At 38.0% G+C, this 27,582-nt stretch overlaps 1 protein-coding gene, 1 long non-coding RNA gene and 1 other non-coding gene across 7 annotated transcripts in view; all 3 read right to left on the reverse strand.

Annotated features, from left to right (window-relative positions):
* The window catches only part of LOC134665459 (uncharacterized), a 430,855-nt gene that overhangs the window by 96,134 nt on the left and 307,139 nt on the right, over positions 1–27,582 (reverse strand). The gene's annotated exons all lie outside the window — the stretch shown is intronic.
* Positions 1–27,582, reverse strand: part of LOC134665400 (zinc finger protein 91) — a 47,432-nt gene that overhangs the window by 9,430 nt on the left and 10,420 nt on the right. Inside the window, exons 2-4 of the mRNA XM_063522348.1 lie at positions 2,188–4,091; positions 1,357–1,599; positions 100–312 (exon numbers count right to left, since the gene is read on the reverse strand). Coding sequence (XP_063378418.1) covers positions 100–312; positions 1,357–1,599; positions 2,188–4,091 — 2,360 coding nt within the window. The remainder of the gene's footprint in view (positions 1–99; positions 313–1,356; positions 1,600–2,187; positions 4,092–27,582) is intronic.
* On the reverse strand, positions 18,471–18,542 carry Trnam-cau (transfer RNA methionine (anticodon CAU)). Its single transcript has one exon. It is a non-coding gene; the product is annotated as a tRNA-Met (tRNA).

Below are 27,582 nucleotides of genomic sequence, written 5' to 3' on the forward strand. Positions count from 1 at the left end.
TTTCGTAAAAACTAGTGCCCACGTCAATTCTTGGGATTAGTTGTCAAGACCCCAGGCTCCCATGAACCCTGGCAAAAGAAGACAGAGTATAATACTTACTCGCTTGGAAACTTCTTCTTACACTTCCCGCATTGCATCTCTTCTTTCACCACTTTCTGCGTGTCATGCTCTTTTTGCACATGGTTGACAAGGCTGGATTTCCTCGTGAAGTTGGCCCCGCAGGTCTTGCAGATGAAGGGGCGTTCGCAGGTGTGCTGGCGGAGGTGGTGCCGGAGGGAGGGTTTGCTGAAGCTCTTGGGGCATAATGGGCATCTGAAAAAAAAAGTTGATACGTACGGTACGTTCAAGTGTACGTACTCGTGAAATACGCAACCTATTTCTCGGTAAATCATATGTCAGACCGCTAAAAAGCATTCCACCTATTCAATTACACAAACGGGTCTACCGCGATATAATTTCATTGTTTTTACCTTTAATTCCGACGTCGTCGTCGGTGTCGTGCCGTGGACAATAAACATTAAACTTTAACGGGTAGCTGCAATTTCTTTGTCTACCCCGAACAGTTTTATAAACTAATTTCGGGTAGTTTAGTGTTGTTTTATTAATATCTCCGTTGACATTTGTTGGGACGTCAGTCTTTCCGTGACCACAGCTGGTGCAACTCCGCTGAAACGTCGGAATTAAAGGTAAAAACAATGAAATTATATCGCGGTAGACCCGTTTGTGTAATTGAATATGTGTACAAAACGCGAGAGTTTAAAGTGTTATATAGCATTCCACCTGGCAGTGAAAAAGCAGAACAGTTGTTATAGTCGCACCAAACAAAGTCTGCAGCGGATTTGACAGCCCACGCATTGTAAGTGTTATGTAAACGTCATAATTTCATAGAAGTTTGACGTTTAAAATGACACTTGCACTGCGTTGGCTATCAAAATCGCTGCAGATTTTTTACGGTCTGACTATAGCTATAGTTCGTTTTTTTAGCATTAAGGTGGCAGTCCATTTCCAACGACAGCAGCACTACCATTCATTTTACTATGGAAATTGACAATAACACCGACGCGTTCGTACTAGTAGTGCAGCTGCAGTCAGAAATAAAATGTTACCATTAGACTACGCGATCTTGATGTGCTTTTCTAATTGAAACACGCTTTTTAAAAACCAGTAACTATTACTTATGAAAGCAATATAATTTAAATATACGTATATGATTCATAATTGTTACATATTTGCCGTGACCTATTTTTTTAAAGTGTTTTCCAATAAAAGATACGTGAAGATGGTTTTCCTTTTTTCTAATGCTAAAAAAACGAACCACGAGTATAGTTTGCGAAAAAAAAAAACAAACTCACGTACCTGTATTTTAGGATAATTTTCTCCTGGTCATCGATTCTTTGAACTTCCTTGACTGGAACCGTATGTAAGACCTCATGGAAGAAGCATTCAGCTTGAGAGTCCGTGGTGAACAGACATTGGCTACAGTTCCAAAGCTGGTGATTAGAAGTGGGGGGTAGCCAGTTACGGAACTGGCAGGCGTTGGAGCGGATGTGGCGGGTCACCTCCTGAGGGAGCAGGAAGGACATGCCGCATTTTGGACACCTGGAAAATAATAGTTACGTGGTTGTACTTTAAAAATTATTTAAATCACTATTTTTTTAGTATAAATGGCGTGAAGGAGGCTGAAAATCGAAAAATGAAAGCTGCTGGTTAACAATATTTGGTGTAATAAACATTCAAGGAAACTATCCTTATTCCGATTTTCATTCCTTATCGTTCAGTAATGAAGAATACGATTAAAAAGAAGACTTGACATTGAAGTGAGCTTATCTATGGTCTGACAATTTAAACTGGCAGGCAGTAGAATATTGTAGAAATAATTAAACAATTCAGTTCGCCTTTGTACTAATGATGTGTGTTCTTTCATGTTTTATGTTTCTTTTTGTACAATAAAGTATTTTACTACTACTACTACTACTACTACAATTAAAGCTTTTTCTCCAATCCTTCCTTCCTTCCCCCTTCCTTTACCTTCTTTATTTTAGGAACAGTTTTATTGACATTTATTAACAACCGGCTTAGTTGATGTTGTGTCTGGCAGTGTCAGTGGCAGGTGCCAGTTCCATGTGTAAACGCAGATTGCCAGTAGGTTCGTATGGATCACAAAGTAAAACTTTTAAAATGACTTACTTCTTTTTGTTATTAGGATGCATCCTCCTAATATGGTCTTTCAGCTCCAAAACATTTGCCAAAACAACTTTCTTCTCAATGCAATACGGGCATTTCTTACTCACTTCTTTCACGGGCAAGCCACGTGCTTTCATATTAGCTCTCCTTCTCAGTCTATGCTCTGAAGTGTTCCTGTGTTGCTTAGCTTCATCTGCTGAACAGAAGGTTCTAGAACATACCAAGCACATGTGAGTTTTCTGCTTATGAACGGATTTCAAATGAGCAGCCAGAGTTAAGGACGATTTAAACTTCACTGCACATTGCTGGCAATTGTGTAGCTCTTGATATTCATCTGTAGCTGTGTACGTCAATTGATGGCCTGTCAATTGACAATGCCGCCTAATCTCGGCGTTGTAGCGAAACTCTCTGTAACAGGTCTCGCATTTAAGAATACTTTTCTTTCTAATAATTATTGGCATGGATCTGTTGATAACCGCTACAACTTCACTATGGTCAGCGCTAGATAGGTGTAGCAGCATATCCATTGACGTTTCACATTCGAATTTACAAAAGGAGCACCAATGTCGACCATCCATGGATGATGTTATCAGGCTATGTTCTTCCGAAGACCAATGCTGCATAAAGTTTGGCAACCAGTTCGTGTAGAATTTACAAGGGCTGCATTGGAAAGGAGATTGGTGGACTATGACGTCAAGGTTGCTCAGAATTAGCTGACGATATACCTGGTTTTGTACTGTTGAAGCTTTTCGGAAATGGTAATGGGATATTAAATGCTTCCCCATCAAATGCTGCCGGACCCTCGATTTGCAGCCAGGACAGTTGACGAAGCGTAATTTACGTTTTCTCTTTTTCTTCTTTTCGAGTTCCGTTCTGAGAATACTTTTCGTTGGTTCAGGTTTGCTAACCGATCTCAATTTGCGACTGCTTTGTTCAACAGTACTCCTCAATGGCTGCAAATGTCCTGAAAACTCCAACTCGTTCTCAGGCAGCACTTTCTTCATATGTAATTTAGACAATAAATGCTTCTCATAAATCGCTCTAGAACCTAATCTTCTATTACACGGACCACACCAATATTGGACAGATCCTTTCATCTGTATAGTCGTTTGCATGATGTGTGATTTCTCATGGGCTCCTGGTACCCATTTCCCTTTAGTATGTCCTGGCGGTGGAGCGTCATAATCTTCATCTCTGTCATTAGCATCAGCCATGATCGGTCTCCATTTTCCTCCAGTATGTTCCTGCTCATCTCTGATAACCCATTCCTCATGCTCTGGAGATGCCGGTCTCCATTTACCCCCTGTATAGTTTGGAGGAGGTTTCCATTTGCCACCCGATGCCGGTTCCTCTTCATCTTCATCTTCAGAATCATCTGACTCATCAGATTCGTCATCAGGTTTGAAATCGATAAAAGGTCCAATACTGTAAGAGGATGTTGGTGCTTCCTTCTTTACAGCACCACTTATACTGGCTACGGCATTTATTAATTTAGTCTGGTTATCCTCATTGCTGCCTATTCTTAAACTGTGTCCACCAATCCAGTCACCACCTCTGAAATTACTTTCCACTGGACTCATGGTCCGTAAGTCACTAGAAGTTGATGCAACTACTAGAACATTCTTTCTATCTAAGCTGGCTTTAGTAATCGGTATCGGCGGAGTCAGTCGTGACAGGGAAGTCTTTTTGACACTGCTTTGAAGTTCTAAAGACTGAAAGAATACGTCTGCTCCAAGGTTATAAGTGGGTTCTAAAGGATCGATAGGTATTTCAACTTTCGGTTGGGGTTTGGATTTAGTGCATCGTTCTTTTCTGTGCTTGACGTAGTTGTCGAGCCCAATGATGGTGGTATTGCATCTGATGCAAAGATGGCTGTCGTCATCTTCGTCATCTCGTGGTGACAGCATCTGAAAACAAAAGTTTAAACTTTTGTTTAAACTATAAAGTAGAACGTAAACGTTATTTCATTCTACATGGGATTTTAATAGGTGCCTTTAAATCAAAGAAACAAAAGAAGTAACAAAAGTGATTGATCGTAGAAGTAGGGTGTCAAAAGTCAACTTTACGAGTCGTACAGCGCCATCTAGATCTGTCTACACAAACAATGCCTTAAAATTTTATTCGTCTGATTTACAATCAATTAATTTTACACAAACACTTTGATGTGACGACAAAAACTTCATCCAACGACAGCTATCGGGTCATCAGGTTAGGGTGACACAGCCGGGACGCTCCCGAGGTGACGTCATTAATAATCCGCCTGTCCGCGGCACCTACCATAGTGACAACTCGATGGGACGATGATTATTCTAACTCTCGTCTGTATTTGAACTAACTAAAACGGGGTTTTAACTTTAATCATGATTGTGTAAGAAAGAACACCTTAACCGTGGTCCATGAATGTCGCAGTGGAAACGTCAAAAGTATTAGTTTTTAAATTTATTTAAACATGCATAGAAACCCCCACAAAATTGAGAATGCCTAATTCTTATTTGCTGTCAACTAATATGTCTCGGTAGCTTAGTTGGTAGCGCGGCGGGCTTGTATTAAAGGAGTCGCGAGTTCGGATCTCGCCCGAGCCGAGACATGGAATTTTTCTACTTTTCCTTTATTTCCAAGCATTGTGATAAAGTGGCGTCTCACTTAGTTATTCTTATTAATATACTAACGACCCGCCCGGCTTCGCACGGGTTACACAAGACCTTAACAAATTATACACCTAAACCTTTCTCAAGAATCCCGCGTGAAAATCCGTAGTTTTTGAGTTTATCACGGGTATACATACACACAAATAGATAGACGCGGAGGGGGACTTTGTTTTACCAAAGAGAATAGATAGTAAATTTTGTAGTCACGGTACATTTACTGCCATCTATCGACACACCATTAAAACTTAGAATAAAATGGAAAATGTATAAATTAATCAAGATATGTTTACGGATAAATGATTTTTAATTTTTATTGTTCCATACTGACCCATGTTCTTTCACTGATATGTGTTAAAATTGTTAAATATCAAACGGTGTCATCAACGCCATCTAGCCGAGAATAGGCCAAAGGTATATGGCGCCATCTATTCGAGAATAACTTTTTCTTGATTTCCGAGGCACGTTTTTTTCTTAGACTTTATTTATCTTGTACGGAGTTATATATATCTCTGGTTTTACTTATGTGTAATGAAATAGAGAAAATCTGATTCGAGTTTCTGTAGTAGCCGTTGTCACGCGTCAATCCCGGCGCCTGACACCATTGTCACCGACAAACGGTTGTCATTACCGTCATTATAGTCGTTTTAATTCGCTGTTTATTTTACCTCCACGTATCGACCGCGCCATTGTTGCGCTGACGGATCATTTGTCAGTGTTTCTTTGGCGGATTCTTGATTTAGGTTATTGTGAGCAACTAGGGCAAATAGCTTGGTACTTATAGGTGTTTGTACAGTCGCCATCAGATATATCGGAGCGGCCAAAGTGCTCATTAATATCTGAACACGCCTCTATTGTCAGGGCGTTAGAGTGCGTGTTCAGATATTGTGCACACCTTGGACGCTCCGATATATCTGATGGCGACTGTACATGTTAGCATTGTTAGCCTCAGTTTTTAATAACTTCTGCAGGTACGGCGGTTTTCTAAAGCACAAAGTACATATTTGTTTTTAGCAAGCAAGGCCATTGGACATTTTTTTATCGATACAACAGCAAATTTTTGATATGCACTAGGTACGTAGGTCACTCGATAAGTTTTGAGATGCTCGAAATTCGAAACTGGAACGCACCTGAATTATATGTTTTTAAAAAGCAAATTTATTTAAAAATAGAACACAAGTTGCAGATTCGCTCCAATTTAAAAAATGAATATGTTACAGTCATTTTTCCAAAACGGTTCCCACGTTTTTTCTTTGAAACGATGGAGCTTAACCGCGAACATTTGCGTGCTATGATATTTTATGATTTTAAATTTGGTTTATCTGAACAATTGTGTTTGCAACGATTGCAGTCAGCGTTAGGAGATTCTGCTCCTTCACGGGCAACAGTTTTTAGATGGTTCAACGAATTTAAAAGGGGTAAAACCAGCCTCGAAGATGACCACCGAAGTGGTCGCCCGCAAACAGCAGTAACTGCAGAAAACGTGTGGACTACTGAAATGTTGGTGCGATAAGATCCACGAATAACATACAAGGACATAGAGAAGATCCTAGCGGTCAATTCGGGGGGCGTTAATATAATCCTACATCAATATCTTGGAGTGAGGAAGCTCTGTTGTCGTTAGATCCCGCGTTTGCTCTAACAAACTGATGAATTTGCGATTTCTGCCCTATCGGATCAAGACTGGCAAAAATGTTTTCAAAGTTGGTTTAGATGAATGTAACTTTGAATATAGAATGAATGATGATGAATGATGTATTTTGAAAAAATGTAATATAAATAGTGCTAATATCTTGAATAGTTTTTCTGTATCTCAAAACTTATATAGTGACCTACGTACCTATAATATAAGTACAATTTGACGTCAGACACTGGGGTTGGTCAGTCGAAGTATTTGGCATATGGCGCCAACATAGCTTGCCCTGTCAATCCCTAGAACTGTGTCAATTTTTAGGGTTCCGTACCCAAAGGGTAAAACGGGACCCTATTACTAAGACTTCGCTGTCCGTCCGTCCGTCCGTCCGTCTGTCACCAGGCTGTATCTCACGAACCGTGATAGCTAGACAGTTGAAATTTTCACAGATGATGTATTTCTGTTGCCGCTATAACAACAAATACTAAAAACAGAATAAAATAAAGATTTAAATGGGGCTCCCATACAACAAACGTGATTTTTGACCAAAGTTAAGCAACGTCGGGAGGGGTCAGTACTTGGATGGGTGACCGTTTTCTTTTTGCATTTTTTTCCGGTTTTTTTTTTGCTTTAAGGTACGGAACCCTTCGTGCGCGAGTCCGACTCGCACTTGCCCGGTTTTTTTAAAATTCAATTTTATGCCCTGGATGCTAACTCTTTAAGCCAAATTTCAAAGCTATGACGGCGCCATCTACGCAAACCTTTGACAGTTGCCAACTCCATTCTAATTTGATAGGAATGATTTGTGGCTAACAAACAAGGGAAGTTAAATTAAAAGTTATAGTTAATACTGATTTAATAATTTCAAGTTTCTCCATGATTGCAAATGAAGTCAGAAAGTACATTAAATTCAACCTGTCGCCATGGCGTGATCATAGCAGAACTGACTGAATGCCCATAACTCATTTTAAACCGAAAGATGACTATGCAAATGCGAAGTTCTGCAGTACTTAATTACTTGCATATATTACCGATTGAAACAACTGGAATAATTCTTAAATTCCAATCTAAAAAGGCCTATGTGCGTTTAAAATTGTTAATATATACGTCGTTTTGAGTTTGATGAGTTTATTACCTACACGCGAAGGATTGTGATAATATTTATGTTAAGTTGTTATAAGTCTTATGACATAGATGTTAAGAATGTTTATTCATTGTTTGGTTAGCTAAAGAAACTTATTTGACGTTGTGACATCGGTGGATTCTAAGGTTAAGCATAAGCTAAGCTAAGCTAAAGCTGTCTAAAATATATATGGCTTAGAGTTGATTGACCGTTCATATTCAGACACTATTAAATGCCATCGCTCGAAAAGATGGCGCTATACCTTTGGCCTATACCTACTCGTGTGTAAGGCGACACTTGTAATTCAACACATATCAGTGAAAGAACAAGGATAAAAGTCAAATCGCGTTCTAAAAGTTTTAATCGCGTGTCCAAAGATGGCAGTAAATTGACTGTGACTACAAAATTTACTTTGACAATCCGCCTCTATATTAAATTCTCTTTGCTATAGCACAGCAGTACCTGGTACAGTATAAAACTAGCTATAGTGTAGCTGTGTCACCTTTACTGCATCGCGTCTGTGTGCATTCCGTCAGTCAGACTGACCCAGTGCGTTCAGATACGTCCCCACGAATAGCGATCTTAGTTCGAGGGCTTTTGTGGCCGTCGCAATTTAAAGCCTGACCAGTAATGGCTCCTCTACACGATGGGCCTACGCCGGCCACTCCAAGGGACGCAGCCATGCGGTAGAATGAGATAGTAATATCACTTGCTCCCTCTAACGCATAAATGCGTCCCTTGGAGTGGCCGGCGTTGGCCCATCGTGTAGAGGAGCCATAATATATGATCACGCGCCATGTTGCGGAATTTCACTGGAGCTATTTTATTCATAATACTGGACTGTCACCACATGAAAAATATCAGCGCCCTCTTGACAATCATCGTGTATTACTGGTCAGGCTTTACTTAAGTTATCGTAATAAAAGTTTTCCAAACAAAACACGTAGGTATTCCTATTTTTATTAACCTTTAACTCTTCTAGCTAGTATCAGTCTCGTTGAATAGTTTTCTGCTGTTAAGACGAAACAGGAGCTGAGTTTTAAATATTTTAGGAAAATTTACCCGTCTCGCTAACGGAAGCGGCTCCTAAAACTAGTGCGATAAGGACAAGGCGAAAAATCCTGCGTAAAAATCTCAAAAATCGAGGTTTCGTACTCGACTGTTTCCTCCTCCAAAACATAACCAATCCTAACCAAACCCATGTTTGGTCAGGATCTAAATGATTATGAAATTATCTGTATCGGACCGTTTTGCTTGTTTGGCTACTTATATATGTTTGGAATACTACGCCTCTCATTGAAACATAGTCAATAAGGCCATTTTCGCCATTTTTGAAGCGGCTTTAAAAACAAAAATATCAAAAAAAGCAAAACGGTCCGACACAGATATTGACAATATTAATCTGTGTTGAAAAAATCATTGCTCTAGCATCAAAACCCACGGAGGAAACAGTCGAGTACGTTTGTATGGAGAAATAACCACTCCTGTTGGCTCATTATGTAAAAGTGTAACTTATAGAGACCGTCATAAACTTTGGAAACACTATCGACCGGTGGGTTTTCCGAACTGTCAGCAACTCGTCAACGTGACAGTAATAGTTCGTCGTTCAACCGGCAATCATCGCCTTGGCTACTTTATTATTAAAAGGTACGAGTATCTGCGGGTCGGTGTGAAAAGCAAGGAGTTCTTACGTGAATTTCTATCTGTTTCATGTATTAATTTGATTGAATTTTCCCACATTATGATTTACTTTAAATTACCCGATAAAGTAAGCAAATAATGTGTATGAACGTTTTTTGTCCTTCCACTCATAAATACAATAAGAACCATTTATTGCCATTTAAAATGGTTTTCTAATGTTGTTAAAAATTTTAATATTTCTATGCCGATAGAGGCAGAATATGACGCACTTATTGTTATTTGACCATCATTGTACCTAACCTGCCATATTCTAAGAAATAAACATTTGTATTTTGTATAAGAAGTGTTGTTTAAATGGTTGTTATAATGGTGCATGGGGATATTTTGGCCTGGTAGACATCATGAAATCTGCGGATCGTCATTTCTATAGTAGAAAAGTTAGGGAAGCCATTGAAATAAAATAAAAACATAGCAATTTCAATCGGGGTTGAAAAACCAAATATCGTGAGTGTTGTGTGTCGATCGAGTAACATCAATAGTGTGCAAAACGTTCAAGTTAATAAACATTACCAAATGCGGTTAGTTCGACCTCGGGGACAATGTCGTCCTCGAAATGTCGGAGGTAATGTTAAAACTTAATATTATACGCGATTAGGTCCCGTGTTCGTGAATAATAAATGAAATCTATTTAGAGTTTTCCAAAATCGTCGCAGGGCATATCCGAACGCGGCCCTGTCAAAGGCTGTCGTCCGAATAACGACGTCAGCATCAATTGGTCGCTGTAAGAACGTTCACTCACTACACAATACCTTCATTCATTTACTAGAAACTAGAAATGATCAAAATCCTCGTAGAGCGTATCCGAACGCGGCCCGTCAAAGGCTGTCGTCCGAATAACGACGTCGGCATCGATCGGTCGCTGTAAGAACGTTCACTCACTTCACAACACCTTCGTTCATTCATTTACTGCATACTAAAAGGTCGGCCACAGAAGGGACCTGTAAAATCATTAATTTACTGGTCTGCAGGCTTATCATGGATGACTTTTTCCACGTGATAAAATTTCCGTCACTTTTTAAGACCGCGCGATTAAAAGTAACAGACACTGTCTTTATCCATCCAGCGTCTTCCGGCGTCCTTAACAAGGTCGTCTGTCCATCTTGTGAGTGGACATCCTACGCTGCGCTTGCTAGTCCGTGGTCTCCATTCGAGCACTTTTAGACCCCATCGGCCATCTTCTCTGCGTGCAATGTGGCCTGCCCATTGCCACTTCAGCTTGCTAATCCGGTGGGCTATGTTGGTGACTTTAGTTCGTCTACGGATCTCCTCATTTCTGATTCGTACAATACCTATAGGTAAGTATCTATGATTTTTGGGTACCAGCCGGCCTAGCCAAGGTTACAATCGCTATCGCTTCGACAACGAAAAGCATTACGTCTCTCTATCACTCTTCCATATTAGTGTGACAGTGACAGTTGCGTTTCGATCGCTACGGAGCGTAAGCGATTGGCATCTTGGCTACGCGGCCAGTACTGTCAATGTAAAACTGGTTTATATAGTAAGTACCCATTGGCAGCGTACTATCTCAATAGAGGTCAGAGTTCCGGCGGCAGCTGCAAGCAAGGTGCAGCCCCATAAATCAACCGCCCCGCCCTCGTCTAATGGGAATTATAATTGATTCCAAGCCTATAGCCTTTTAATTGTTCTTTAATATGTTTTCTTAGCGTTTTGGAGTCGTTTTGGAGAGATGTTACAGTATTAAAGAAGCTGGGAAATTTTGGAAAACGCACATTAAGCTTAGGGCCCGATTCGGATTTTGAAATAGACATCTATTAGATATCTTTTAGACATCACCAAGATACGATAACGATATGTTTAAGATGTAACCTGTCAAATATGACATTTACGCGATTCTTGAACGATTTCCTCAGGATATGACTTAGAGATCCAATTCACATCTAATAGATATCTTACGCTATCTAACGTAAAAGTGACATTGGAATGCCCGAATTGCGCTGCAAAAGAGAACTAGTTGATATCTAAACTATAACGTATCTTTATATTAATCGCCGATTGTCGCCTTGTCTCTAGGCCCCATAACACAGATTATCGTATTTATCGACTTTATCGTACATTTTGTTATGTCTTAAAACAAAACGCATCACCGAAATCCACATTTCAGTGCCACATACTAGGCGACCTGACCCATCTATCCCCGATCCATCATTCCGTGTCCCCACTAGTGGACCGGACGGGCTAATCGTTTAAAATCCGAATTCCCGCCATCAGAAGTTGCCGGACGGATGCGTCCGTGGAGAGTTGCCGATTCATTACCTGGTACTTGCCGTTGTTTAGACTAGGGTTTTGTCATGTCAGGTGACAAAACTTTTGTTTGATTTTGTAGAAATTACAAAAATTTGGTGTTTATTTATTCGATTTGTTTCTACTTGACAGCGCGAAAGGGGCATCGTAATGCTGATTTTTTTATGAAAAAATAAAAGTCGTACATTCTTTATAAAACCTACGAAAGTGTGTTCAATAGGGCAAATAGGGGTTTTCACTACGAAAAACTGTACTTAGGGGCTATTCATAAATTACGTCATTTCAATTTAGGGGGGGGGGGGGTCTGGGCATCGGATGACGGTAGCATGAAGTAGGAGGAAATGAGGTCATTTGAAGCATGATTTCTGGATGATTATAGGGGGGGGGGTCAAAAATCGTCAAAAATCGATGACGTAATTTATGGACAGCCCCTTAGGTGGGTTAACATTTTTAATAAAATAAATAATTTAGCCTATATACGCGTCCCACTGCTGGGCACAGGCCTCCTCTCAATCACGAGGGGTTCAAATGTTTTGTTTATATCATTATGAGTCTATTAAAATGTATCACTTTACTTAGGTACCTACTTATGGTCATATAATCTGTGTTCGTGTATGATTTTATTCATTTCTACTAGTAGTAGTAGTAGACTAGTCACATCAGTGGATGTCTCAAAATAAGACAGTCATTATTTACATGTTTTTGACAAAATTATGAAATAAACTTACTGTCAGTTGGCGTGATAGTATGCCAAAAAAATTAAGATATAAATATTTAAAAAAGTAAAAAAAGGAAATGAGCATCTCGCAGAATCCGGCAACAATCAACCCATCATTTAAACAATAAAGATAACTTTCCGAACTCACGCGCATCTCAATTCGCGACCCGCTGCGCTGGCTTTCCAGCGGCGTCGCGAGATGTCGCCTCGGGCCGTAGTGTTGGTTGTGCTGTGCGACAGTGGCGGCGCCTGGCGGCTATTGAAACTGATTCTGGTTCATAGGACCTATCGCGAAAATCGCGAAAGCTGTTTGCACATTCCAGCGATAAAGATGCGGTTAACGACATTTCGACTTTTGCGATAGGGCTCTGGCTTTGATTGCACTTAGCCCGGAAATGTGTTTTCCTTGCTGTATCCGGAAATGGCCACTCCATTGACAGTTCTTGTCTGGATTATGAAATGCTCTAATGTGGCTCGCAAACGGGTTTGAACTAGTTTGAAGATGTGCAGGTCACACGATGCGCAGTGGAGTTGTCCAGTCGAGTTGCGGTATACGTTTAGCGTAGGAGGGCTCGCGTCTTGCGGATATGTCATTTAGTATCTAGACCATCTAGCTTTTCCAGATGCTGTCGCTCAAATTATCTACTTTCTTGTGAACAGTAGAACGCCATTCCGGTCTTTGTAGCACAATGTCCTCCCAGCAATTTTCCATGATATAGGAGGCAAACCACTCACGGCGATATTAGCGGGTACAAGCGAACGCTTAATTTGGAATTAAAACATATTTTAATTAATTGAAGCCAATACTCAGAAAGCTACAGGAATATATGCCCTTCACGCAGCGCCATATTTGTGTCATTAGGTTTATTGCGAGAAAGTACTTCATCGTGCCAGATAATATGACAAATGGGACATTTTGATTGCCGAAGCGTCTGGGCTTTGTTTTGGGATTCGTATGTCAAAATGAGCACGAGTCTTTCTGAAGACAAATACCTAAATACCCTCCTTTAGATAGCTTTGCATGTGGCATACTCTAATGAAAAAGGTCTTGGGAAATTACGGATAGCTACGTAATCTGAAACTAGTGTCTCTGTGAACTGTAGACCTCGCAAATTTCCACGGCTCTGCTCACATGTTTCGTTCTTTTACACACTTTGACAATTAGGTTCACTGAGTCCACCTGCAGCTCGGCCTCTGATCTCACATGGTAGTTCATTGCACCTCCATGCTGGTATGGTTCGGAGCTTTAGCTGTATATAGAGCTAACCTTTGTCCTTTGCTGTTTCTCGAACAATATTGAAGTTGGTATCATTTATGCTTAGCCAACAGAGGCCCATAAGGCCCATTGATAATAAATACATCAAAACTATTTTACATATAAATGACATTCGTCTAAACGAATCGAAATAGTCACGTCGGACGTTGGCCATGTATAAATACAAAAACAAGAGAAATCTTTGTCCTAATAAAAACCAACATCTATAAAACAGTTTAAACATGATATATCTCATTCAACATAAATATTTCGACTTGACAAACCCATGAATATGAAATTCACGTTAACTAATCCACAGATCCATTGATTTATAAGGATATTGGTACATCATTTTCATTAACATCCTGATCATTACGATCCTCGGTCATGCGATCAAGACGTCTTAATAAAATAGCGTTTATGCCATCGCAATAAGAAGAAACATCAAAAAGTTTTAAATAATTTATTAACTTTAACGATGACGAATAAGAGATACGTTTGTAAAAACCCTTTTGAGAGTTGACGTGTGATATATTCGTGCGCACGAGTGTTATAAAGAACTCGGCGGGGTGCGCGCGCACCGCGCTGTGATTGGTCCGTTTAATGGCCTCGAGTAGAACGCTCCATCTTCCGCGCAAGTCTGACGTGTACTAATGGTGCTGGCGTGGTAAGCCAATGACTGATGGGCACCTTTGAACCTATTGTGTGAAATATATAAGCTGTTGATCGGAGGAATGTATATTTATGTTTCCTTGCGATTTGCTGTGTCTAAGGTGCGAACTGACAATAATTGTCAGATCTATCTATAGATCTCTAGTTTTTACGTGACAGTTACAAGGTTCTTTGACATATTAATCACACTGCTTACCAATTGGTAGAATAACCACCTCAACTTAAAATTAAACAGCGACTAAATTATGTCTGCTCTGCAGTGATATATCTGGAGTGGTTGTAAACGCCACAAATTATTATTAGGTTGGCGATAATGGTGGTGTTGACAAATATATGCCTATCACAGTAGACACATAGACAAAATCTAGCTTTAATAACAAAACTTCCGTGAGATACAGACATATTAAATATATTAAAAACGGAGCGGATTTCGGTACGGTACGGAGTGAAACATGTCGAGCGTTTTTCGACTTAAAATACGTGAGTGACCCGTTTTTAATATATTTAATATGACCAAATGTAGCTTTTATAATACCTAATATACTTACCCACTAGTTAGTCAGATTGCGTCTAAAAATACCTATCAAAGGTTAAAGGAACAGTTACAAAAGGTGAGGGATGGCCCTCACCTATCCGCGAACTAACTCTTTCACTCGAATATACAAGCGTGAAAGAGAAGCAGATAATGAAATTACGAATTTGGCTGTAGGCAGTGTATTTGCCTGTGCTGTGATTAAACCTAGACTTTCATATCCCCAAGATTTCCTGTAACACTTGGACTCCGCCATTAAGCTTAAACGAATCATTAGATTTCCCTTTCACTCGCCTAACTGCATAATTATTACATCATTACATCTGACAGGTCTTTCGGATTTGCAATATTTGCATGGCAACATTCCTGGTAGTAAAGAGTTGTGATTCATGCTAGAAAATGGAATAAGGTTTACTCGGGTAATTCCGAATGTCGAAAACTGTCGGATAATTCCGAAATGAGACTTTTGTTATGATGGAATTAAGGGTGATTTTCATCTGAATTTCGGAATTATCCGACATTCGGTATTACCCGAATACACCTTATCAGTTAATGTCAAAAATTTAATTTCTGTACTATTTTATGCCGCCGGTCCCTGCCACTTAGGCCCACCTGCACCATCCAACTAACCCGGGGTAAAGCGGTTTAACCGTCAACCCAGTGTCAAATTGTACTGGTAACCATGGTAATTCCAGGTTTAACCGGTTAACCCCGGGTTAGTGGAATGGTGCAAGTGGGCCTTAAAGGGTTACATATAATATTATCTATTACGTATTCTGTTTTTGCCATTGACCAGTCTTTCAGAAACCGTATACCGTATCTAATCTTTACTATCATCAGGTGGCTACGCATATTTATTTATAACTATATTTTATTGTAAAATATGAATCAAGCAATATACATAAGTACTTATATAGTAACAGCACCAGTCATGGGACATTTAAGAGGAAATTTGGAGTATTTATGATATTTCCCTTATACAGTGAAACCTGGTTAATTGGCACCTGCATAAATGGAAAACCTCAATAATTGCAACCAAAAGTCCGATCCCGGTCCCTTGAGACCAAAAGGCCTCTATAATTGAAATTTTGGAACCTCTATAATTGCAATTTAGATTTTAGTGTTTTTCGTAATTTTGCCTCTGTAATTGACCACATCGCAACTAAGACCTCTATAATTGACACTGTGTTAAAAAATCCGTAATAATTGCTCTTTTTTTACCTCTATTATTGAAACGAGTCTTACTTATTACCTCTGTAATTGAAATAATGTAGTTGTAGACAGCAGAAACAATATTTTAATAGCAACGATCATTTTATTTATATCTTCATCCAGAATTCAATTTATTTATTGGGTATCTATCACAGCCTATAGTAGGTGAAATAGTTTTGTTAAAACCAAAAACAAAGTATGCTTTTTACATTCTAATAAAACTTTCTTTTACAATTCAATGGAATCTTTAAACCCAAATGAAAATAAAAAAATAAAGAAAATAAAGTAGTAATTAATGTAGTGTAAAAGTGCAAGTATTGACAGAAGCTATATATAGCTTTTTTATAGACTAAAAACCCAGAACGTAAGCGTGTAAATCTACTTTCAATGGTTATTTGCACCTCTATAAAAGAAATTTGTCAGAACGCAACCTGTATTAATGAAAACTTCTATAATTGACACAACGATTTTTTTGAACCTCGTTAATTGACGCGACCTGCTTAAATGAAAAACCTGGTTAATTGACAAAAAATGGCCGGTCCCTTGAGATTGCAATTATCCAGGTTCCACTGTACATGTAAATGGTCTACCGCTTAGCGTGTTAAATGATGAAAGTCCTATCCGTCTTTCATGTTTTAGGCGTGTTGTATCAAAGATACTGCAATTAGTTTCCACATATTTAACAAATTAAAACTATGCTTTTTTTCTCCAGTCATGGACACCAAAGTTCCAGTAATGGGCCCCCGGTAATGGACGTGGATCCAGTAATGGGCCCCCTATAATGGACATTGCTCTATCAGTATAAAATATTGAAATGGGGAATAAATTATGGCAAAATAAATCAATTTTTGGTATAAGCTTTTATCGCTGAATGTATTTTTCTTTCCACAGCCAATTATTATTGTATTAGATCCATCGAGACAATTCTAATATACCCTAACACAATTCGTTAGGGTTTAATGCGATAAAGTTCCCATGGCCACTTCCTGTCTCCATCATCAGATCAGGTCCATGTTATCATAATATTGCATTATCATCCGATTTGCATACTTAATTACGTACTTACACAAAATTTCAACTGAATCGGAAATCGAAAAGTGGACTAACTAACAGGGCAAGTTAAATAAAAGTTTGGAAAAACGATATTAATTTATCCGAAGTCCGAGAATACCTCCTGATTGACATATTTTTTAACTACATTTTATTTCTGTATTGTTTAAACATGAAATTATGGCATAGCAAGCCTCATTCTGTCATTTGTCCCATCATAGGAGGTACGCAGTTTTACAGCTCCTATAATGGGATTGGGCCAAATACCACTATTTTTTTACATCTGTGGAGTCCCAACATAGTGTGTTGTATACCTTATCTCATGGTAAATGCAATTAACAAAACACATTCTAGTTTTCATCAAGTATTAATTAAATAAAATTTAATAAATTAACTCACCTCTCTTAGCGAAGTTGTTAAGAATTCGTAGTGGTATTTTTTTTCAGTGACACGACAACTTTTAGGTTGACGCCAATTTCTTAAAAAACAACCAAATTTAATAAAACTTCAAACTGAAACAGCTCTAGGACTCTTATTTATGATAATATACAGCCAGTGTTTATAAACTACTTTTAGATACTTATTTTAGAGGAATTATGTTTTTTTGTCCCATTACTGGTTCCACGTCCATTATAGGGTCCACTACTATACATATGTTCTCTGTGAGATGCGTATATGCAAGCATTTGTATTTAAGACCATTTATTTATGCTATTTTAAGTCTTTTTGTTCATCCCATGTATGTTTTCTGTGTTATCTCCTCAATAAATAAATCAAAATAAATAAATAAGCAACAGTGCCCATATTACAAACACCATACAGACTAAGGGCCAGTTGCACGGACAGAACTCGACAACACGAACGACAACAGAAACAGTTTAATACTATTTTGGCGACAGAATGGCGCGGCGTGGCTTCGTTGAAGTCGCATTTGGCCAAATACAAATTCAAAAGTTTTTCAAATTATTTATTTAAGTATACATTTTTTTAACTTGGACCTCCTAGCAACTGGGTAAAGCACGTACAAGCAATGAAGGAACATATTCATCTATTTTTGACCCCCCACAACACAATGTCCATTGTGCGGATAGCCACGAGCGACCGCGAGCTGTCATTACGGGAGTTAAATCAAAATGGCCGCCAATTCAATTATACATAAATCAATGCAGACGCAAACTAATGGTTTCGATTCACTTTGATTCGGACTTGAGTTTTTTTTTGTTTGGTATTCGTGTTTACTAGGAGGAAGCAAAGCCAGGTTGGTATTATTTAAATAAGAGTACTAATGCAATAAAAAAAAACTTATAAGTAAAACACATTAAAAAACATATCGTAAAATATTCACATAGCCAAATTTAACAGAAAATTGTTTTAATAACTATGTACATTATTCTTGCTTAAGTAATCATAAAAACAAAAAAATAATAATCATCAGTAGGTATTGGTTGAAAAAAAAAGCAAAAAGATATAAGTCTCTAAAGACTTAGCAGAGCGTGGTTTCGATCCACGGACCTCTGGGTTATGGGCCCAGCACGCTTCCACTGCGCCACTCTGCTCATGACAGAGCGGGCGAAATTATCTAACACGTTCTGTACTTCGGTTTGGCGCGCTCTAATGTGATTACGTCATCATGACGTTGTACTCGTAGTAGTTAATGATGGCGAATGACGATAGAGTAATGAATAATGATAGTTTGATGTGATATTTTTTATTTTGTTTCTTTTTTTATATTAAAGTATATTTAATAGTTGTTTATAGTGAAAACGTGAACTAAAATAATAAAAAGTTTGCCCAAAATTTCCCTCAAAAATCAATCTCGAAAATTACAACACCAATTTCGTTCACGACGCAATAATAGCGAAAATAACAAAACGTTCCATTTTAAAAAATAAAGCCGTTGCTAACTTTTATCATAACCAAACGCAATAACCGCGTTTTGTTCGCCGACTCGCCGTTGACGTTCTTATTAAGCGGGAAAATTGAAAATTGACTCGCGACATGATTGGCAAGGTATTAACGGATATTAGCTGGCTGGAAAGGCTGGGTGCTGGCTTGTTTGCGTTTTAAAAAGAAAACGCGTGACGTTAATCCATCATGGCGGCGCGCGGGAAAATGAGGTGTCATAATGACGCTAGTAATAACGTGTGTTATAAATTTAATAATAACATGTTTTAAAAAGGTGTGAATTTATTTTGTATATTTTTAGTTTAAATTATAGGTATTTAGAATACACTTACAGATGAGGGGTTTTTAGATATAATTGATAAGATAATTATATTTTAGTTTATATCATACGAACTAGATGGCGCTAGTAGCTCTAAACATTTACATATAACGTAGTTTTACATTACTAACTCTTGGAACGGTAAACAGAGTTTCCTCTCAGCCAAACTATGTATTACCTACAATCAAATAATAAATACATACAACTAATCAGGGTTATAACTGTATCAAAATGCTGTATAAAAAAAAAGTAGGGTTATTGAAATACGTATTTTTAAGAAGTATTGACAATTAGTACGACTTGCTTGATAATTGTGTAAAAATATATCAAATTATATGATAATAACAAGTATAACAACACACGAAAATAACGATTAAAGCATAAAGGAACTATATACATACATATAGTCTGTGATTAAAGTCATAGAGCTTATTGTGTTAGTTCTTATCGGGAAATGTAGATGGCGCCACCAGTCCTAAAATATAGGTCGTCTGCAATTTTTTGTACTATTTTTGGGTAACGCAGAAAGCCAAAAACTTCGTTGTTTTTAAATTAATTATAATTATTTTGGAAGGCATCACGTGCAAGCCGTAATATAGCAAAGCTGGCAGATACATTTATCCAATTTATCAAAGCAAGTTCTTGGTAAAAGAAATATTATTCATGATGTAAGTTGTCTCACTTTAACACCGACATTTAGTAATAAATTAATGCAATTATTAAATAATATAAATAACTTTCTGATGGCTGTCGGCATGCCCACATGTTTCTGTCGTTTGAACATAGATCATTGCTATAAAAATATATTTATTGACATGAAAATGAAGAGGTCATAAGATCAGCGTACATTTAAATATTAAATTGCTTATTATGCTTTTAATTTGGTTAGGTATGGTTAAACAGATGTGACTACAGTGGTGTTTCATGCGACCATAGGCTAAGATGCTTACTATAGTAGAGTTGCTCCAAAATAGTTTCACAAAATGGTAACTAATCTCAATCTCAGTCCTGTGTATTTTGTATGTCATAGAACTTTCTATATACTTACATTTAATTTTATCTAATCGTCTGTCTTATAGTCAAAGTCTCTAGATACACTACATTGCAGAAATCTCGAAGCGTCTGGTGGACGTAACTGGTGACCGAAGAGCTGGTGGCTTCCTCGCACAACGTATCAGCATTGCGATACAGCGGGGAAATGCCGCCAGCATCCTTGGTACAATGCCTCAAGGGCCTATTTTAGATTTAAGCTAGCTTTATTAAATTAGTTTTGTATTTGTACCTATCGTATTTGTAGTATTTATTATTTGTAGTACCTCTGTATATTTAATTATCTAAACAAATGGTTCTTACCAATACTTAGACGATAGGTAGATAGAAAAATCTATAAAGGTATTTTATTCATGCTTAATAACAGCATGACATATTCCTTTATAATAATTCGCTGTCCCAATATTACAGGGTTCTATGTTTCTCTTTTATCGAACTGAAATTTGAACATTGTCATGGTGACATTAAAGTCCAATTTCAACTATATTGAAAATGTAACATAGAACCGTGTAATATTGGGCCAGCGACTTCCCTAAAACACCTCCAAAGCCACACAATCAAACAACACGTTCATCTCGGGAATACTCATACGTCAAGAAGATTAACATAAGACGTAAAAGAAAATCATAAAAAAAAACATAATTGACAAATTTCGACGACAGCGCCTCTGTCGGCAGATGGTGCCATTCTGATTGTTAGTAAGAAAGGTCGTAAGACGCGTGTATTTGTGTTAGAATTTGTCGTTTTGTGGGGGGTTATTTCGCTCATTATTTTGTATTGATGCGTTGTCGATAACTGAAAGGAAGTATATGGCAGGGGTGATATTTTTATTGCTTGACAAGCTCACGAGTGCGTCAGCCAAAATCACTCGCGGAATACACTGTGTTAGCTGTTAAAATGCCCCCTGCATGTCTTTACCGTTTCTCCATACAAATGTAGCCCCCCCCCCCCCCGGGAAAACTCGCCCCCTTTCGTGTCTTAGTCTGTCAACTTGGTAATTTTTTCGGCTAAAGCTGCAAGGCGGCCGGCCGTGTCCCTTGTCCACGAGTCTCTTAAAAAAACCAAATACCTCGAGAATTCGCGTATTTAATTTTTCTTAAACCTATACCTAACTTAAAGTATAGTTAGTGACGTTGCCAATAAATTTTCAAACATGTAGACGGGAGGCGAATGTTGCTAAAAAGTTAAAAACATGCTTCACATGGAAAAATAATTTGCTAGTTAGCAAATGTATACTAAGTGGCTTCAAAAGTTGCTAAGTTTAGCATTTATGTTGCCATTGCCAACGGGTCAAGTGAAAAGTTGCAAATAACCTGCCATAGATCGCTCTTATTCTGGTCCCCTCGCGGCAATAACTCGCGATGGAAATATGCCAATTCTTGGCGCTTAACATGTTCTGGAAATGCGTCATTCCTAATCCGTCGGGAGGTGATCATGTGTGGAAAATGACGTATTGTAACCCTGGGACATTGGCGGCAAAAAACATTTCGATTAACGGTGACGGATGTGTGTGGAGATAAATTAGCGTTATCTGTGGTGGTGATAACTAGGGGATAAATGATATATAATAATATTACAAAATATGTTTATATTAAGTAAACACCAATTCAAAGTATTAAAAGCTAAACACTCTGCTTACTGAATTCTTTGAATAAAACTTCTTGTGCTTTTAAGGTTTCACTTAAAATTAAAATTAAATGCACACTGTGGAAAGGCACTATTTCGCATGTTAATAACATGTTAATATGCTACTAAAATGTATAATTCCAAATAAAGTTGACACACCGAAAATATGAAACAACGCATAAATAAATAAAAAAATTAGATTATTAAAACGAATACAAAATTCACCCAAAAACATTAAAACATCCCTATTAATTTAATGTTTTTGCTTGTCATCTTGTAAATTAACTTTTGTTCGTAATAAAATGCTATTTAATGCATATTATTGCATTGCATATTATTTTAAATCCACCCTTTGTAGAATTTTTGATATTTGCTTCTGTATTTAGTGGTACCTAAATCATTTTTTGGCCCTCTAATGTTCCCAATAGTGCTAGCACACTCATAAATACATAATCATTAGTAATTAATTGCAAATGCTGTTAATATTGACTCCAAAGTAGTAACACTACACTACTCTTTGACTACAAATATACCTACAAATAATATACTCCAGCACATAGCACATAGCAACAAGCGTCTACATGCAAATATGTTATTAGTAGTAATCATTCGTGGCTCGTTTTATTTCTACAGGACGGACGGACGGACATCTAATATCCCACGGACATGAAACTGATCTGCGGCCCTATTCTGAAACGGCTACGAAACTTTAGTGCAGCTTCAACCAAATCGCTGTGATATGCATGGAGGCGTCTTGAGAATTTTAAATCCGGATCCTAATTGTGCTGAAGACCCGTTGTCTTCGGGTTTATGGCTCCTCTACACGATGGGCCAACGCCGGCCACTCCAAGGGACGCATTTATACGTTAGAGGGAGCAAGTGATATTGCTATATATCTCATTCTACCGCATGGCTGCGTCCCTTGGAGTGGCCGGCGCTAGCCCATCGTGTAGAGGAGCCATTAGATTCGGGTACCATAAAAGTTGGATTCGGATGATTGCATACCACTTGCAAACCCTACGTTCAGTACGTTCTATTAATCGATACTTTTAGATTAAAGCGTGATTGACGGAGGTCTCTCATTTCATCATATCACATCGGTGATTTATTAAATTTTATTGCACAAAATATATAGGTACAACAATGTACAAATGGCGGACTAAATTATTAAATTCTACGTCATTTTATTCAAAACAAATGAGTGCCCAGGCTTCGCATGGTTAAACCTTAACAAAACCTTCACCTTACAACTTTACACCTAAACCTTCCTCAAGCTCTATTGGTAGGTGAAAATCGCATAAAAATCCGTTTAGTAGTTTTTGAGTTTATCCCGAACATACAAACAGACAGATGCGGCGGGGGACTTGGTTTTATAAAGTGTAGTGATAACTGTTGTTAAGTCTCATTCTCATCATATAAGACCTTTTGAAGACCTCTCTGAGTAATGATTGAAACTCGAACGAACTTCATTCCTCTCAGAATAAACCTCCCGACCAGCGCCCGCGCATCAACAATTAATACTCTTCATTTAATCGATTCCTTCAATTATTCCACCTTGATATATGTTAATCCCGCGGTTATTGTTGCCTATAATTACGTGGGAGTTCCTACAGTGACAGGTATTGATGTTTTTAATCTGATGTTAGGATACAGCATTAGTATGCGCGTACGACTGATTTGTGGCGCATCGGAAGATAATTATTGGATTTCGGGTTATTTATTAGGGTGGAATGACATGACTGGCAGCCATTTTTGGGATGTGTTTTTTTTTCAGTCCATTTTAAGAAGGTTGCCAACTGTTGCGTCATCATACAAAAAACTCGACTGCGTAAAAATAATTTAAGGTTTTGATGCAAATGTCCTGATCGACACTCACATAAAAACTACTCAACATCATCATCATCATCTCAGCCATAACTGCCATAAGACGTCCACTGCTGAAAATAGGCCTCCCCCTTGGATCTCCAGGATACGTGTCGGTTGTGGAAGCGACCCGCATCCAGCGTTAGTAAAAACTACTAATAACTACTAATAAATAAATAGTTATATAAGACCTCCAACAAACCTAGACCGAATCAGATCTTGATGCTACTTCTAATTTTGTATTTCAAATAGGATGTTACGGCCGATTTTGTATTTTGGTCACTAATATCTTCGTTACATTAGGATAAAATTTGCCCGGTATGAAGTGCAAGTGGCACTTGAAAAGAGGCAAATTTTATCCAGATACCTAAATACGAAATCACAACTTGTCCCGAAAAATATCTTCTGAACGAAATGAACCTTCGCCTGCGGCATTTCCGGACCGATACGACCTTCAAACCTTCAAGAAAAGAGCGTACTCCCATCTTAAAGGCCGGCAACGCGCTTGCAACCCTTCTGGTGTTGTCTTCGGGTGTCCATGGGCGGCGGTAATCGCTTACCACCAGGTGATCCGTCTGCTCGTTTGCCTCCTATTTCATAAAAAAAAAATATGTATGTACCCAATTAAATTTTAGGTTGAGTTACGAAAATACCATACAGTGAAATTGCGCTTATATTGTACAGAATAGGGAACTCTATCTATCCACCAAATTTTATCAAAAACGGAGAAAAAAAAATTGTCAATAAAAAGAAATCGGCCCAAAAACGTCACATTTTCCTTAATTGTCCCTTTTCCCGCATTACGTATAAGAGTTAAGTATTCCATAAACCGCCGAAACACGTTCCGAGACCTCCCCAATATCGGCTTAAACAAACATCTTTCATCCAAATAAACAATAATTACAATGACGTACAAAAACAACGTATCGCAATATTCACAATTAACACGGCTAATTCCCAATTTAAAAACCGAACAAACAGAATGTATGTAAATTGCACTGTAGGTAAAAGCCCCTTGCCAACATATTTTATAAAAACACAATCTAAAACCACGCTTATTCTCATATACATCAGGCTCATACCAACTGTAGATTGTTCTGTGTAAAATTGAAGAGCTCAAAACAAGCGCGTTCAGAAACTGCTTACACGAATTAGCCGCGTCAAAATGGCGTGAGGGGCGAAATTAGAAAACTCTCCCCCCCCTCCCCCGCGCCCCGCGGTCGTTCTGCACGTCATAAACTGACAATTTACGATAACGTTCGGATTAGCTGTTGTCTGTTATGCATTCGAGGGTGCGTGGAACGGAACTTTCGCGATGAAATGGAATGACGGATTGTACAGTTATAGTGCATATTATTTTCCCGGAATCGTATTTTCACGGAAACGTACGGACGTGTCTTGCTATTTCAGTCAGTCTCGGTAAAAAAATACTGAGGTTGACTGAAGTAGCATGACAAATACGAACGTTTCCGAGAATGTACGATGGAAAACAATTATGCACTACATATCTACCTAATTAAACGGTTGGCAGCAATGTGTTATTGATTTGTCTTAATTGAGTACAAAAAAAAACTCAATTGGAGATATAAAGAAGATTCAGCTGATGTTAAAGCTAAATGCATGGATATTCGTTCAGTAGTTTGTGAGTTTATCGCAAACATACAAACAAACACACAAACAGACAGACGCGGCGGGGGACTTTGTTTTAAAACGTGTAGTGATATTATAGGTATATTATAGAGTCACTCGCTTTCTGCTCATTTCATAAACCCGCACTCGTATTATAATGCCTTTCATTATGTAACAGTCACATAAACTACTATAATATAACCTATTATGTATTGCGATATATTGACATCTGCATTTTCTTCTCAAATTTAATTCAGCTAAATGGTGAAATTACGGAACCCTTCTGTCGAAAACGTTCCGTTATGTTCAGATGAAATTGTAACGAAATATTATAAGACTGGCAATTCTTAACTTCTGCTGCTGGGGGTATTTGAAGATCTTGCAATTGGGCAAAGCACCTATAATATTTATAAGCATGTTTGTGCTTATTTAGAATAATGAAAATTTTGTTTGAGAAAATTATGTTTTTAATTGCTCTTATTGTAGGTATTTAACTGTAAGCATGCATAAGGCACATTTATTAAAAATAACATATGAGTACCTATATAGTAGGTACGTTAGCACACAGTAGCAATTAATAATATTATATTTTTTATTGTGAGATTATTAAGAGAAAAGTTTTTTTTTTATTATGGTCTTGGTATTCACCTCAGAGCGAATGACTACAGCAACAGCATACAACGTATATTTGTAATTCTGTGGACAATAAACAAAAGAGCTGCCAAATTCTTAGGTCTTTTTTCGGCGACAATGTTATTCCTCCTAATTTCCCATGAATAAACGCGCTAAGAGTCGCCTGCAAATCTCCGCGATTACCATAAAAAGCACCTAAACAGGCACACTGGAGGAAGCCTTCGTCTTCCTTCCGTTGAAAAAAAAAACTTCCGACATTTTGTCTCCGCGATGATACAAATCGAGCGGCAATTTTCACATGTTCGCATCACGATTCTAACGCGTTCCAATTTTAAACTTTATCTCTTTGAAATATAGTTGATTTTAGATTTTTGGTTATAATAAGATAGGATGTTGTTATAATTATTTGTTGAAAAGTAGCAAATGTTAATTGGTCCATAAAATGGCTATTAATGAAACGAAATTGTTAGAAGAAAATTGTTATTGCTGGCCGCAGGTTTTGTGACCTGTAAACCGTTGTACCTACTTTTATTTAATTGCTTATTAATTAAAAATTATGAATTACAACGATTTCGTATCGATATAGCCCGACAGTCCTTTTGCCAGTATTTTCATAGTTAAGGAATAAATCAATTTGGTTGAATAAAAGACAATGTGATGCGTATTATGTCCTTTCCCGGGACTCAAACTATCTCAATACCAAATTTCATCGAAATCGTTCTGAAATAAGTACAGACAGACAGAGTTATTATTGCATTTCTTTATATTATTATTAGTAGAGATAGGAATAGGGACCGTATAGACGCTGGCCTAATGCCTCCTAAAAACATAGTTGATAGGAGTCCTATCAACAATCTTTTTTCCGCTCTAGTCCAGCAATATGGAAGTCAATTCTAATTTAACAATGTGGTATGGTTTTAATACAATTGGTGCATGCGCATCTCACATATTTCCACTTCATTTCGCAAGCACCAATCAGCCTGAGCGATTTTCAAGGTCGTCATCATCATACGTGCCGGTTGGAAGCGACCCGCATCCAGCGTCTTCCGGCGACCTTAACAAGGTCGTCTGTCCATCTTGTGGGTGGACGTCCTACTTTCAAGGTCGTATCAAAACCGTAACAAGTTGATGGGTCTGAATTGGGCCCCGAGTTGTCGACACGTAAGTATCCTTATATGAGTCAATCTTCCTTTCTTGTATGTTGAATCATCGCCCTTCACTACCCACTATACTACCAACCTACCATACCTACCTAATTAACAACATTCTGTAAGGTACCTTTTTAAATTTATTGACAATATCTACTTATAATATAAAATTGTTGCGGAAATTTTGTTACTCATCATCATCATTATCCATCCCATGGCTACTTTTTTAACGGCTTATTATGGAATATCTGTAATTCTGTATAGTGCGACATAAAATGGAACCAAAAAAATCATTATTTTACTCTCTTAGAAATGTCACTAGATATGGATGATATGGATGGATGGATAGAATACACAAGCACGTGTTTATTTCTGGCAGATTATAATTATTTATTAGTTAATTAATAATTTGCTGGATTCATC

The sequence above is a fragment of the Cydia fagiglandana genome, chromosome 6 (assembly GCF_963556715.1).
Source record: "Cydia fagiglandana chromosome 6, ilCydFagi1.1, whole genome shotgun sequence".
NCBI lineage: Eukaryota > Metazoa > Arthropoda > Insecta > Lepidoptera > Tortricidae > Cydia > Cydia fagiglandana.